This window comes from Lissotriton vulgaris, chromosome 6 (genome assembly GCF_964263255.1).
Source record: "Lissotriton vulgaris chromosome 6, aLisVul1.2, whole genome shotgun sequence".
In the NCBI taxonomy this organism is placed as follows: Eukaryota; Metazoa; Chordata; class Amphibia; order Caudata; family Salamandridae; genus Lissotriton; species Lissotriton vulgaris.
This window is the reverse complement of record NC_141694.1, coordinates 788,328,046-788,342,054: the sequence shown is the minus strand read 5'-3', so window position 1 is coordinate 788,342,054 and position 14,009 is coordinate 788,328,046. Positions and strand designations below refer to the sequence as shown.

Genomic DNA, 14,009 nt, shown 5'->3' with positions numbered 1-14,009 from the left:
GTGAATCCCCCACTCCGGCGAACTCCCGTCCTGGGCCTGGGACCTGTCCACCTTCGTTTTACCCATCTTGGTTTAGGGAGGAAGTAGTGTGCTGTTCCAGACAGGAGCCAAAAGTGGAGGGGCTCCGCTACTACAGAGCAGTCTGCCCTTCACTGCCCCTGGGCCCACTCAAGACCTGCTGTCAATTTTATGTAATGTCCAGCACAGAGTTTTTATCCTTATTTATCGCTTATGAAGGGGGTAGTCCCGATTAACTGGCTCATGTATAGGGCTGAGGTCCTGGCCTCAGTGTGAGCCCTGGTCACACCGTAAGTCCAGACTCCCAAGTCCTTTCTATTTCTTTAAATATATTCTACTTTTATCTTTGTCCCCCTATGTTTTGGGTTTCAAAGGATTGGACAGGCTCAATGTGTCCCACCAGCGTCGTCAAACTATGTCTACTATGTCTTGCAGGTGACAGCTGGGGGCAGAGCAAACGCCCCAGGGGAGGAATGCAGGTCGGGTTTCTCTCTGCCCACCTGCACCACTGTGTGCGGTCCGGATCCCACCGCAGTGCACAGACGCTCGACACAGGACCCTCTGTGCACCGCTCTCTGTGGCACCGGGTCCCACTCCTCACCAGATGACACCACAGGCCGTGGCAGCTGCGTCGACGGGGCAGGAAATTATGATCTTTTAAACCATATACAAAATAGATTTATGTACAACGTGCATCTGAGCTGAATTATTCCAACATGCTCTCAAAGTGATGACCTTGGAAAGGAATCACATTGAAGAAATTAAATTGCTGAATGTTGCACGGTTTTCCGAAGCAGGGATTGAAAACAAGTTCTTTGTATCAGGGCCCCACAACTAATTTTTGCTAAGGGCCCCACAAACCTTTCTGACATGCCTGTTGAGTGGGTGCTAACATAGTTTACTGGATTATGAACCCTGTGAAGGCCCTAGATTGTGAGAAGCAAGGAGTGTCTGAGCCTAACATTATTGCTGTACTATTAATGCACAGAGTTTAGGAAAGAGGCTTCATGCATTTAACTGCATATCTCCAAAAGCGAGTGGGCTATAGAGTGAATTTCTGTGACTGGAGACAATTATGGGCCTATTTATGTAGTTTTTGCACCACCCTTGAGTCTCGCAAGGGGGAGCAAGGGCGACACAAAACCTAAGAAGGATTTATCAGGCCATGCAAGGCCACCTTGCATGGCCCTGAGTGGCTTTATAAATCCAGAGTAACGCAGCGCAACTCGCTGCGTTGCGTTAATCTGCACCAGGGAGGCATTCCATGGGTGGAGTGTGGATACTCCCACACACCCACCGATGTCTTTTGGAGCATTCCCAGATTCACTAACACTGGTAAACCTGGGAATGCATCAAAAGGCTATGCCTCCCTAGGTGAGGTGTAACAAGGAGAAATATCTTTATTTCCCCACGTTACTTCCTCTTTCTATGTATGCTGCATTCTGCAGCATACGTAGAAAGAGGAAAGTGACTTAGCGGATTGTTTTTGTACTGGAAGATGTCCCTTCCTGTACACAAGCAATCCTGCTTACAAGGTAGGCACCTTTGCAGCATGGTGCAAGAGTGCCTGTTTTGGAGCTGGGGAGCACATTGTGCACCAGCGCTGCGAAAGGGCAGGAATAAACTATATATTGTTAAGTACGATGCATTCCTGTCCTTTCTCTATCAAGCAGGGCATAATATCGTAATAATTTGCTCCTTATTAACCCACGTAGTGTGTGGCAAATATTGATCCTGCAATTTTGTGCGGTGTGGGCCTTTTTAATGTAGATAAATCGCATCTTGAATTGCATTGCTTTGCGCACGAAAAGCACCCATAAACATACTGTGTTGAAATCATGGAGCAAAGCTACCATTACGACAAAGATAGTAATTTCCTTTTCTTTTTTGTAGCTCCTAATAGCAAGTGGTTTTCTGTTACAGTTTTGTCCATTTGGGCCTGTGCTAAACTCAAGCTTTCTTGGGCAGTCAAAATGATGGCCAGAACAGGTAGGATGCAATTGTCAAGATGGTCTATCTTGTCCAATTCATAGAGGAACCCCCTTTAGAGTGGGCTACTGGAAAGGGTAGGAACAACACTTAAGCCCACAACAAACCACTTTTGCATAGGCAAGAGTGTTGCAGGGTCAGAAAATCTTTTTTGTTGCAGAAACTCAAATAAAGGGCTTGGACATTTCCTGGAGAGCATAATAAGCTTAAGAAGGTGGATGTAATTCTATTTTTTTGGAACTCAAACAATGGTGAAGGGGAAAATGGCCTGCGAATGACCATGCAACCTCCTGTGTCCCCACCAAGTTAGCTAGGGCTCAGAGGCGTTCTTATCGACTTTATGTGCCTGGTGATGGTAAGTCCTGTCTGATGTCACAGGCCATCTATTATACACTGCATTCTGTGATATGATATTGCATTATTTATATGTAAGTTATTGTAGAAGTCCTTGCCAAAGTGAAATCTTCATTTGGGGTGCTGTGTGTGTGTGTGGCGGGGGCAGAAAAACCCTACATAGCCCATGCTATGGTTGCTGGTCCTCATAGTAAATAAGTAAATACCAACAATTATGGTCAATGTCTGGTCCTCATAGTGATGTGTGGGTGTCAATGTGTGTAACATTTTATAAATGTGTTTTTATTTCATTCTAGGGTGAACAACATAACTACAAAATCATGAAAGAGATGGCTGTATATCAGAACATCACACACATAAATAGTGTCTGACATAAACAGTGAATCCTAACTATCTTTTAGAAAAATATTGCCCCACTGGGTGTAGATTGCTTATTTTTGAAATGCAATGGGGCAATTTTTTTTTAAGTGATATTTAGGACATAATATTTATGACCAATTGTGTTCTGATAATAATATTCTAGTACCAAACAAACACTGGCACAGCTAATAGGTCTGGGTTTGGCAAATGACCAATACATTTGTTGTAGTTATTTATTTTTTTTACAAGGAAATGCAAAAGAAATCAAGGACCTGATATATACATTGCGGGAGAGAGGATTCCATTGCGCCGGTGTTCCCTCCTTGCCAATACAGTGGTCCACCCACCCAATTTTGATGCAGTTAGACTTTAAGTTTGGCCACAGTGGTGATTACTCCATCATCGATATGGCCAAACTTCTTGCTTGAATGGGCTGACGAAGTAAGGGCCATCAGAGAATTGTCTACATGTCTGTCCATACTATTAGGATGGGTGGAAATATAGCCATTTTTCTAACTATCCATCACTGCCAGATAAACCCTGACGGTGAGGGACAGTAAATAAGTAACCGTGTCCCCTGGGAGAAATGGGATTTTCATTTTGAAAATAAAAAAACTGCTTGGTACAAGGCTCCATCATGTCGACAGAGCCTTGCACCAAACAGAGAAATGTACTGACAAGAACAGCCGGCACAGAAGTTCCCGTCTTTACTCTATAAATGATCACCATCTTGGCACTCATTTATAAATCATGCAAAATATGAATTACAAATTAACAGACCAATTGATGAAGACGGCTAACCTAAAGCCCACTATGTATGTTTTATTTAGGAAACATGGAGCTGGCAAGACAACTTAATCTATCTCTAACCTAGACCCAAAAAGATTAGTCTCGCATGTATGTGGAGCTAGGATCTATAGAGATTGTAGAAGAGGAACTCTGCACATCTTATCCTCATTTCCAGAAATGGACATATTACCAAAATGAGTTTTTTTGGACTCGGATACTCTTCCATTCATGATTCTTGGGATTACTGAACAAAAATGAATGGGAGAAAGGAACAGCTTATGTCAGAGAGACCTGAGGTTTGCAGGTCAGCCTACTGAAATGGGGCATCTGTCTTCAAACAGCAATCAAGAGATTAATATTTACAAAATGTATTTGGCTTGCCTCTGTGTTTCTAAGAGAGTGACCAGTTTATGGAAAGACACAAAAGTTTCTCACTGATGTTGCTTTATCCCCTACATGGAGTCGTAGAAGCAAAGGGCATAGAGAAGATTGTGGGGGACAGAAGTCTTGGTTTATAGGATGATGTGAAATGATCTTTAGAATAATGGATGAGCAGATACGAGCACCACCTCAGACATGCAAGAATAAGGTGTATTGTTCTGAAGCTGTGGTACACTGTAAGTGCGTCTCCTAAAGGCCTGTTTGGCTCTATACCTGTGTCCATGATATGGCACAGCCACAGAGGCAAAGGGATTCCCTATTTTGCATGGGTCCATACACCCTTGCCAATAAGGGAACACCCTCTCAAAATAGGGCTGGCACTACATGTGCACCAACACTATCAGTATAACAGAAGGGGCTGCACAAGCGTCCCTTCTGGAATACCACAGTTCCCTGAGGGCACACAAAGCATTGTGCCCATTGTGCCCCTCGCACTAATTATAAAACGCCCCCTGATTATTTTATTGAAATATTGCGTGTTAAGGAAGGTGGAGAAGGATAATAAAGGTCATGTTCTAATTGACTCTACAATGCCTCTTCTCTCCTGTGCAATTCCTGTGGTATACCTGCACAGGAGAGCATTAAAATGAGTACCAGAGTGCTATTATGAATTTGATGTATGTGTATACCAATTCCTTTGATTTAGAACAATCTATAAATCGGTTACAGAAGCTTGCAGACCTAAGAGGTTGCCGGCCCTGGCTGATTGTGACAATTGTTGAGATAGTCAATGTATATTATCCCAGTCCCGTGGGCATATTGGGTAGTCCCTGTTATAAATGGGTGATGTGTACAAATTGGATTTTCTTGCCATAACCATTTAGTCCCTTCAACCTGTCTTTTGTCACATAACAATGTGCAGTTGGCAGATGGGCTTTGTGTATTCTTCCTAGACACCCACACACAATGGGAGCTTAGGTGTGACTGGATGGGCCATAATTGGCAGGATGGGAGGCTGGAGCGGAATAGGCTGTCTCCTGTCTACTTACAAAGGGCTGTATACCCCCTGTAGTTGGTCTGTAGCCAGAGCCAGGAAGGCAGGGCATCTGTGTAATTTAAACGTAAGCATCTAGAAGTTTCCCCCACTTCAAAGGCAAACCCTTGTATAAAAGAAGACGGCTCTGCTACTACAATGACTGCCACTCTGCTGGACTGCTGCTCTGATGAAACTGCTGCCTTGCTGTGCTGTCCTGCTGCCTGCTAGACTCTTGCCTGGTTGAGAAGGACTTACCTGCATCACTTGAACCCAGAACACAGAATTACTCCAAGGGCTAGTTTGCTGACCGCCTGATCTGAAGCCTCAGGGACAAAACAGGCTTCCAACAATCTCCCTTCGGCACCTGGGCTCTGCCCTCTGTGAGTTTCCCGTGCCAAGTGGTGCCACCCCAGCCTGGACCATTGGAAGTGGGCTTAAGGTGCTTTGACAACCTCTGTGGATCCAGCAGGACTGGCACATCTGTTCTGCTGAGTGGCGCAACCCCAAGCAGAACCAATGCATCTCCGCTCCTGTGTGGACTGGACCAGTCGCAAAGACTTGCATCACCGCCACAGCCCGCATTGCCTACGCAACCACCACTGCACATCATATCCTTGGCGCAGGCCGTCACATCGCCCATCAACGGCAGCCTAGAATATGACACCAGATTCTGCATCACAGCCTCATAGCTCTTCAGAACAAATGCATCGTCCAGACCACATGCCGCATTCCCAATGCCGGACTTTGCATCACAAGCCCCGTCAACGGGACACTCGACATCGACGCAAGAGGACCTCGCACCACAGCATCTCAGAACCGACAATCGCCTCAGCTGAAAAACGCATCTTCAACGCGGATCCACACAAAGCTTAGCAAACCAGGTTTTAAGCTGGCTCAGGCTCCATCATGGTCGACCTGAAATTGTCACCTTGTCCCGTTGAGTTCAACCAGATGTCCACAGTTGGTACTTTACACCTTTTGCGCTATTTTCTACAAAAACTTTAAAATTCAATATATCTTGTTCTACTAATTGGACTTTTGTCATTTAAGTCTTGTTTTATTTATTATATTAAGCTCTAAATTTCTAACCTGGTGTGGAATGTTTTGTGTGGTTTTTTCACAGTTTTGCTATTTGATGGGATACAAAAATACTTTACACATTGCCCCTAAGTTAAGCCTGACTGGTGTGTGCCAAGATATCAGGGGGTTGAGCACAGGTTAATTTGGATTTAGGTTGTGCCTTACCTTGACTCAGTAGGGATTCCTCCACTAAGGCGGAGGAGCTTCAACCCACTGTTCAAAAGGAAAAATAAAATGTTAATAACTTATCGTTATTATCATTTTATTTTTCCTATTGAAGTCAGTGGCACGCTGAATGGGGCTGGCCAGAGCATGGAGAGGAGTGGTTTAAACTCCTTAAGTGTGCATGACTGCTTGGCCGGCCCTCTCGGGGTGGTTGCACAGTCCTGCACACTTTGCATCTTGCCAACCAGGTTTGCTCTACGCTGCCTGGTGAGGAACATGCCAAGCCCCCCAGTCCCAGTCTGAGCACCGAAGCATGGTGATCAGACCAATCACAATGCTGCATTGCAGCTTTGTGATTGGCTATGGGGAGCCTGGGAGCCCGGGTGCTTCCTTCCCTTTATTCCAACCGATGACTTTAAACTGGTAGTCCAGTCGCTTGTCCTTTCGAGTATTGACTAAGCATGGGCGGAAAATCCGTTCCGCTCGCGGATTTTGCGGATTTTCTGTAAATTCGCGATCCGCGAACGCTCGCGAATTTACCGAAAATCCGCAAATTCGCACGCAGCGGATTTTTTTTTCTTGGTGATACAATTTTGCGGCGTGCGACGTAAGTTCGCAATTGCGAACATGTAGGTGCGGCGGGCAGCAACAATCTTGCACTCGCAAAATTACTAAATTTCCAATTCTGCACAAGAAATCCACTAGCAAGCAGCATAGACCTTTAGAAAATGATGATTTTTATCAGAATAACTCCTCAGGTTGACATTTGCCTGCCCTTTTTTGGATTTGAGGCCTTTTGACTTTCTTTGGAACACTTTTGGATTAGAAATCAAGTTTCACAAGTAAGTTTGTTAGGGGCATTACATTTGCTGTTCTGCAGAAAAACGAGTTTTGCTAAACTGAAAGCACTCAGCCGGTGCAAAAGTTCAAATTCATCATTAGTAATCATTCCCTGTAGTGCTTCCTGACTGGGGCCCCTCCAGAGTTCAGTTGCTAGTTGCAACAATTGTATGACCCTGCTCTGACCCTCACAGCCGGATCATAGAATAGCTACAAGTAGGCCACAAAGGTCCTGGAAAAAAAATTGCACTGCAACAGAAAGCAAATTACAGATAAGGAAGCAGGTGCCAGACTGGAATTTTAAAACAGTGACACATTAATAAATCAACCCCAAATTAATTCATGTCAGTTGAAGCAGAGCAGGTGTACTTGCTTTCCCCCCCCCCATAATCTACAGTGATGATGATGAACCAGAGGGTGGCATTGATGTACCAGAGGGTGGCATGGGTGAAACAGAGGGTGGCAGTGTTGAAACAGAGGGTGCTGTGAACCTGTGATGATGAACCAGACGTAGAAACAACATAGTCGCGACCGTTGCTTGCCGACAAGTAAGTTCGCAATTGCGAACTGGTACAAAAACCTCGCGAACTGGCAGAAACCCTTGCGAACATTATAAAAACAAAAAAATCAGCAAATTCGCGAGAATTCGCGGATTTTGCGGATTTCGAGTTCCCAAATACGCAAATTCGCGAACGCCAGATTCGCAAAATTCGAACATGCTTAATATTGACTACGGTAATGCCATCCTCACCGGAATCCCCAAGGTCCCCCTAGCTCCACTCAAATCTGTGCTTAACCTTGCAGCCAGGCTCATCACCGACTGCAATCGTTTCGACCATATCTCCCCAGCTCTCAGATCTCTTAAATGGCTCCCTATAGAAGGCAGATTCACCTACAAAATTGCATGCATTACACACAAAGTCCTCTATCAAAATACACTGCAGTACCTCTCTAAGAAACTCTGCAAAGAGGGAACTGCACAACCTCTAAGAAGCACCAACACTCTCCTCCTAATCCCACCCCTGAAAAGAAGAAATCCACACAATCACGCTCCTTTTCCGGAAATGCCACTAACATCTGGAATGCCCTCCCAAAAGACCTGTGTTGCAACCCTTCCTATATCAGCTTTCAAAATGACCTCAAAATGCACTTCCTCAATAAATATTGGTGGTCTTAACTTGCGCCCTACACTTGATCTCCAATCTCCATGTTATATATGTATGTAGCTAGTGTAGTATCTATCTGTTTAGCTGACTTGTATAGCGTTTTGCACTATCTACCTATCTATCTGATATGTATAATTTCATACCATTTCTCTTTTATTCCCTGCTTATAATGCATGTTTGTAGTATATATTGTTTTTGCCATATCTTAGTACTCATGTAAAGCGCTCCGATACCTCTGGGTCTAGCCAGCGCTATATTAAACCTGAAAAATAAATAAATAAAATAAATCATTAACCCAATTTCTAACAGCTACGAAGATTATGGGAGACAAGTACAACACCAACAAAGTTTGACTGACCACTCACTTTTCTACTTTTACCACAGTGCCATCTGGGAAGGTGGTTTCTTCACGCCCATCTTCAAATAAATGTTTCACCGTTCGATCAGGAAAAATAATTTCTTTGGTACCATCAATGTGGTGTTTTTCTGTGAACACAAAATATTTACATGGACATTTAACTTTGTGTTTTAAACGTTTTTGTGCTTTAGTGAGTGATACAATGAAAGCACATAGATTACCATTTTTGTTCTAAAATCCATTTGTAGCATAAGGATAAAAAAGTCTCTACCTTGAATAGTAGCAAAATACAATAAAATAAGTAGGGCAAAAAACTGTACTCTACAAAATTGACATTGATAGAAAATAAGTACATTCATGTTTCTTAAAAATAGTTAAATCATGTATCTCCCAAGAATAATAAGTGTTTCATTCACCAAGAGAGAATTCAGAGATTCCACTATTTCATCTGAAAAATGTTTACCATATAGTAGGCTAATAGATGATGTGTCCTAAAACAGCGTGAAGCAAAACAAAGATCAGCCAAAACATCATGACTATCAGTAAAATGCCAAACATGTGTAACGTGAGACAGCACTTTCAAATGACCAAACCAGCCATCTGTTGGATGAGAAAGGTTGAAGCGAATGTTAAAAAGTGTATGTGGAGTCTGTTATGTAAACTGTTAGACCTGGAGCTTTTTGCAGAGTTAGCCCAAAACATTTTGCCTTCTTCTTGTATTTTTTTTATCCTCTTTTTGTTGGCTTTAGGCCTCTTAGCACTTTATCACTGCTAATCAGTGCTAAAGTGCAAGTACTGTCTCCTTTAACCACATCGCTGCTGTGGTTATTTTTCCCCTGTGCTGGAAATCGGTATTTTCCGAGATTCATGACGAGCTCAGCTCGTCATCAGCACAGCTCAACTGTGCCTCATGATGAGCTGAGCTCGTCATGAGCATGGAAGGGGTTAAACATGGAATACATCTGTTTGGCATATTTCATTTACTTGTAAGTCCCATGGACAGTGGTATCCTATATACCCAGGGCCTGTAAATTAAATTCTACTTGTAGGTCTGCAGTGCTGCTTGCGCCACCCACAGAAGTAGCCTTTCAAACCTGTCTCAAGCCTGTCACTGCAAGGCCTGCGTGCCCAGTTTACTGCCACATTGACTTGCCATTTAAAGGTACTTGCCAAGCCGTAGACTCCTTTCTACTAGATACAGGTGTCCCCTAAGGTAGACCATTGGTAGCCCTATGGGCAGGGTGCTCTCTAGGTAAAAGGTAGGACATGTGCCTTTATTGTGTCGCTCCTCCTTGTAGTGATAATCAGCCTATTTGGTTTCTCACTGCTGTGAGACCTACTTCTCTCATAAGCTAGCATTAGGAATTTCTTTATAGGTACATAAGAGGTAATTCCTGATCTGAAAGGAGTAGCTTTGATATGTTTGGTATGTTTGGAATAGTGGTGATAAATCCTGCTTACTGGTGTAGGTGGATTTTACATTACTGTTTTAGAAATGCCACTTTTAGAAAGTGGGCATTTCTCTGTACTTATGACTCTGTGCTTTGCAGTCTAACTGCAGTCCACGACTGGGCCTTGTTGTCAGCTACACTTTGTGCATACTTTCCAGACAGCCATCCCACAGGAAGGGTTGGATGTAATAGGGTGGCATCTGCATTCATCTACATACTGATGGGCTGGGAGAGAGGGAGGCAGGCGGACTTACATTTGTATAGGTTGTATCCTGTCCTAACAACAAGCATTTGCAATGCAATAGGTCTCACATTTACACAAGTTTAAGGTATTGGCATTGTAAATGACAATGTCTTTTATTTATGTTTTCAAAACCACAGCATAAATAAAAAGCATTGTCATTTATAATATTAATAACTCAAACTTATGTAAATGTGAGACCTAGTGCAGTGCAAATGCTTGTTTTATAGGGCCACGAGTTTTCACCAAACCCCCTGATCTGGACAAATTTCGCCGTTTCAAGCCTGTGGTGTCACTGAACTAGGGTCCTAGCTTTTCCCAGTGGAAGGAGGCTGTGCAGAGGTCGGAAAGATTGCAGCATTTGAACTGCAAAAATGTCCCGTCAGAGCGCTGGACTCCACGCCATTCCCTCCCCCCCTCAATTTGGAAACAGTCCCTGTATCTGCGCTGTGAATGGGAACAACAGCCGCCAACACATCTGCGTGTTGTTACCCTGGGTCCTAGAAAAAGGAGCCCACCGTTGCAGTGCCTAGAAAATTGTTTCAAGAGTTTTAAAGAAAAAAGAACAATAATAATTCCCAAATAACAAGCGAACTTGACATTTGGTACATAGATAACCCATCCAAGAGAAAGAGATAGTGCGTCAGTGTTATGAGTCTGAATACAGGAAGTGCAGCGAGCTGCTCTACTGTAGGTCTAGCCTCAGCTGTATGTCAAAGCACCCAGAGGCGATTTATTTCATAGTAGTGTGCGCTATCACAGATGTCAATTTTTCCTACTTAGGACTGACACTCATCTTCTGTAACCTGTTCTACTGTCATCCTCTTAATACAGTCCTCAATCAACGCAAATGCTCGGAGTAAAAAAAAAATCACCAGCCCGTAACAAGGTAACAAAAAAGGTTACGTAAATTTAGAGGTTAGATAGTGGTTGAGGTGTAGTAGACATAGGTGAGGTAGTGAAAGAGGAGTGAAGTACAAACAGAAATGTGGCGGAAGGGAGATAGGCAATGATAAAAAGAGGAATGAGAGAGTCAGAAGGGAGATATAGACAGTCCGAGAGACGGTAACCAAGTAGATGAGTTTGTGAGAATTAAGAAGTGAGACCGAAACAAAGGAGTGATGTGCAGAGAAAAGTGTGAGGTGGGCACAGAACTGAGGTTAAGAGGGGGAAATGTATAAATGTAGAGGTAGGAACAGAGTGTTGAGAATGTGAGAGAGGTACAAGCAAGACAGGTTAGAGAAGGGTGTATGGAAAGATGAGGTAGACACAAGAAAGTTAGACAGTTGAGCGAGAGATAGGGTAGACAGACACATGCGGAGAGAGAGATGAGGTTAAGTAAACAGCAACAGAATTTTTTTTTTTTTTAATTTAGCTGCCCAAGGGCCAAAGTCATCCCCGGACAGGCATGGTCAGTTGTTACATTTAAAAAAAATCTGTTTTAGGCCTACCATTATCACTTCTACAGGAGACTCTTTCACCTCCTGCCTACCTGGGTATGGTTCTTGGCTGGGGAGTGGCTCCTCCTGCCCCGGCAGGGCGGCTCTGTAGGGATTCCCCCGCTGCTACCGCTTTTATAGTGGGTGTCCACCACGCGCCATGGCCACATTTAATGTATTTTTAGGTGCCTTCTGAAAATCACCGTTGTGGCCCGGGGGTGAAACCAGGAAGTCAGGCATCCTTGCCCGTGACATGGGCAGGGCCTGTGATGCCGCCGGAAGAGGCCGGTGTGGCTCGTTGATGCGGGGCTCCCATGAGGGAGGGAGAGCCCCGTGGTAGCGGTCTAAGTCCCGAGGAAGTCCCGGGTCCCAAGAGGGGCCCAGGTGAAGTGGAGAGGGTCTGTTTCTGCAGTGCTCCCGTATGCTGAGGGAGCCCCTGCACGGCGTTGCATGGTAACTAAGCGCAGGCAGCCGAGAAGAGAGGAAACAGAGTCTGTGCACAGCAGCCCGGTGAGTGGGGCTGCATGCTGGCAGTAGCGAGTGCCTGTCCTGAGCGGTCCCGCCGTTGAGGGCCACTCCATCTGAGGCATATTTTATTTTAAGTGCGCTGCCAAACAAAGTACAGGCCGTAAATCTTTCACAACAAAGAAAGGCGGTCATTAACGTGATAGCAAGTGCCAGGCGCCAGCTGTACATCTTTAACAATGAAACTGAAACTTAATTAACGGCAACAGCTCACAGTGGATGCTAGTGCGTGTTCACGCACGCGTCCACATTTCCAGTCCGTCTTGCGCATGCCCATCTCTTGTCTCCCTTGAGAGGCAAGTTAGTAACAATAGATCTTGCTGGCGACAGCGCTTTCGCGCTGTGTTCGCCAGGCGAGACATAAAAAGTGTTAATTTACCCACTACTATACGTTTGGAACCAGGGCTGAGTTGAAAGGGGGTGTTGTGTACTTCTAAGATCCTTTTGAAGTTCCCCTAGATCAAAATAAATTTCAGTATAAATATAGGAACTCTGGCCCCATGTTTTTAGACACTGCGTGTGCTTGTAACCAGATGCTGCTGTCTCGAGAGATAACACATTGCCAGAAGGAACTGTTATGATGCCAAGAAGAAATTACATTCGACTGACTTGATTGTTGAGCTGGGCTGCAAGAAGGACTGCAACTTTGCCACAAGGAACCTGCTGTGTTGGCTTGCTGCTTATTCTCTGCTCTCGTGCCCCCAGTTGTTCTCCTGGGACTGGTGGCTGCCTACAAGGGGCCGTGGGACTCTGAATCTGGTCACGTCAGTCACCTGCAAGAAGCGCATGTGGAGCGCTTTATAAATCCCCAGTTTTGTTGCTGTTTGCTGAAGCGGACTTGATTTAAGGGTGGTGATGCCATAGCACCAAAGAAGCGATCCTGTACCACCGTCCCCCTGTGTACTGAGGTGGACTGATGGGCAGGCACTGGTGACTGGACTACATTTGCTAACACAGGCACCGCAGCACCGATGATTGCCCTGTTGGTTTCAGTCTCTGAGACACGCTCAGGCAGTGAGGGCTACCTCGTCCAAGCCGCATCGCCTTCGCGGCCAGAACTTCACTTTGGGAGGTTGCGCCGCCGAAGCTGCTGTCTGGAGGGTGAGGTCAGCTGTGAGCTCGAGTGCGGCCTAGGGATAGAGAACACAACCTCGGGTCTCCGCCATGATCCAGAGGGGCTGACCCGAGTCTCTCTCTTCATGAACCATGGGCATATCGCTTTGGGAGCCCCTGATGCACGGAGGTTCGCTGTTCTGTATCTTTTTTCTTTGTCGGTGCCCCATCCCCATTGGCATCAGTCCTTGTGGTGGTGAGGGCATTACAACCGCTTTCCACTGGCGGGGGAAACCTATAGATAGGACCCAGAGGGAGGTGCAGGTCCGTATTTAGAAAACCTAAGGAACACAATTGAATTAACCAGCACAGTGTTTTCTTCACTCCTGAAAGGATCAAAGCTAATGAAATACAGGACTGATTTATGTCATTGTAACCTTGCTTTTGTGCCAGACAACGAGGGTTAACCTGATATGCTATAATAATATTCAAAGTACTTGTGCGATTCACATTGTTTTGCCCTCATTTACTAAGACAACGAATGCTATCTTTGCCCAGGTAGATCTAGAACAGAATGTACTGCATTTATGTGATTTCTACTGTGTATGGTTTAGGGTAACGAGTACCATGTTATGACTGTAATAATACGCACAGTATTGTTTTTTAATGATGTTTGCAACGTATAAGTCTGTGTCTTATCGCACTCATTGTGAAGATGTGACAATTGTCTGTTTGCAAAAGTAATAAGTGGTTTATATTGTTGT

General features: G+C 44.7%; 1 protein-coding gene across 3 annotated transcripts in view; it reads right to left on the bottom strand.

Annotated features, from left to right (window-relative positions):
• Positions 1 to 14,009, bottom strand: part of LOC147708002 (uncharacterized) — a 507,148-nt gene that overhangs the window by 11,687 nt on the left and 481,452 nt on the right. For all 3 annotated transcript variants that reach the window (XM_086926813.1, XM_086926814.1, XM_086926815.1), the window contains one exon: positions 8,544 to 8,664. In XM_086926813.1, coding sequence (XP_086782939.1) covers positions 8,544 to 8,664 — 121 coding nt within the window. The remainder of the gene's footprint in view (positions 1 to 8,543; positions 8,665 to 14,009) is intronic.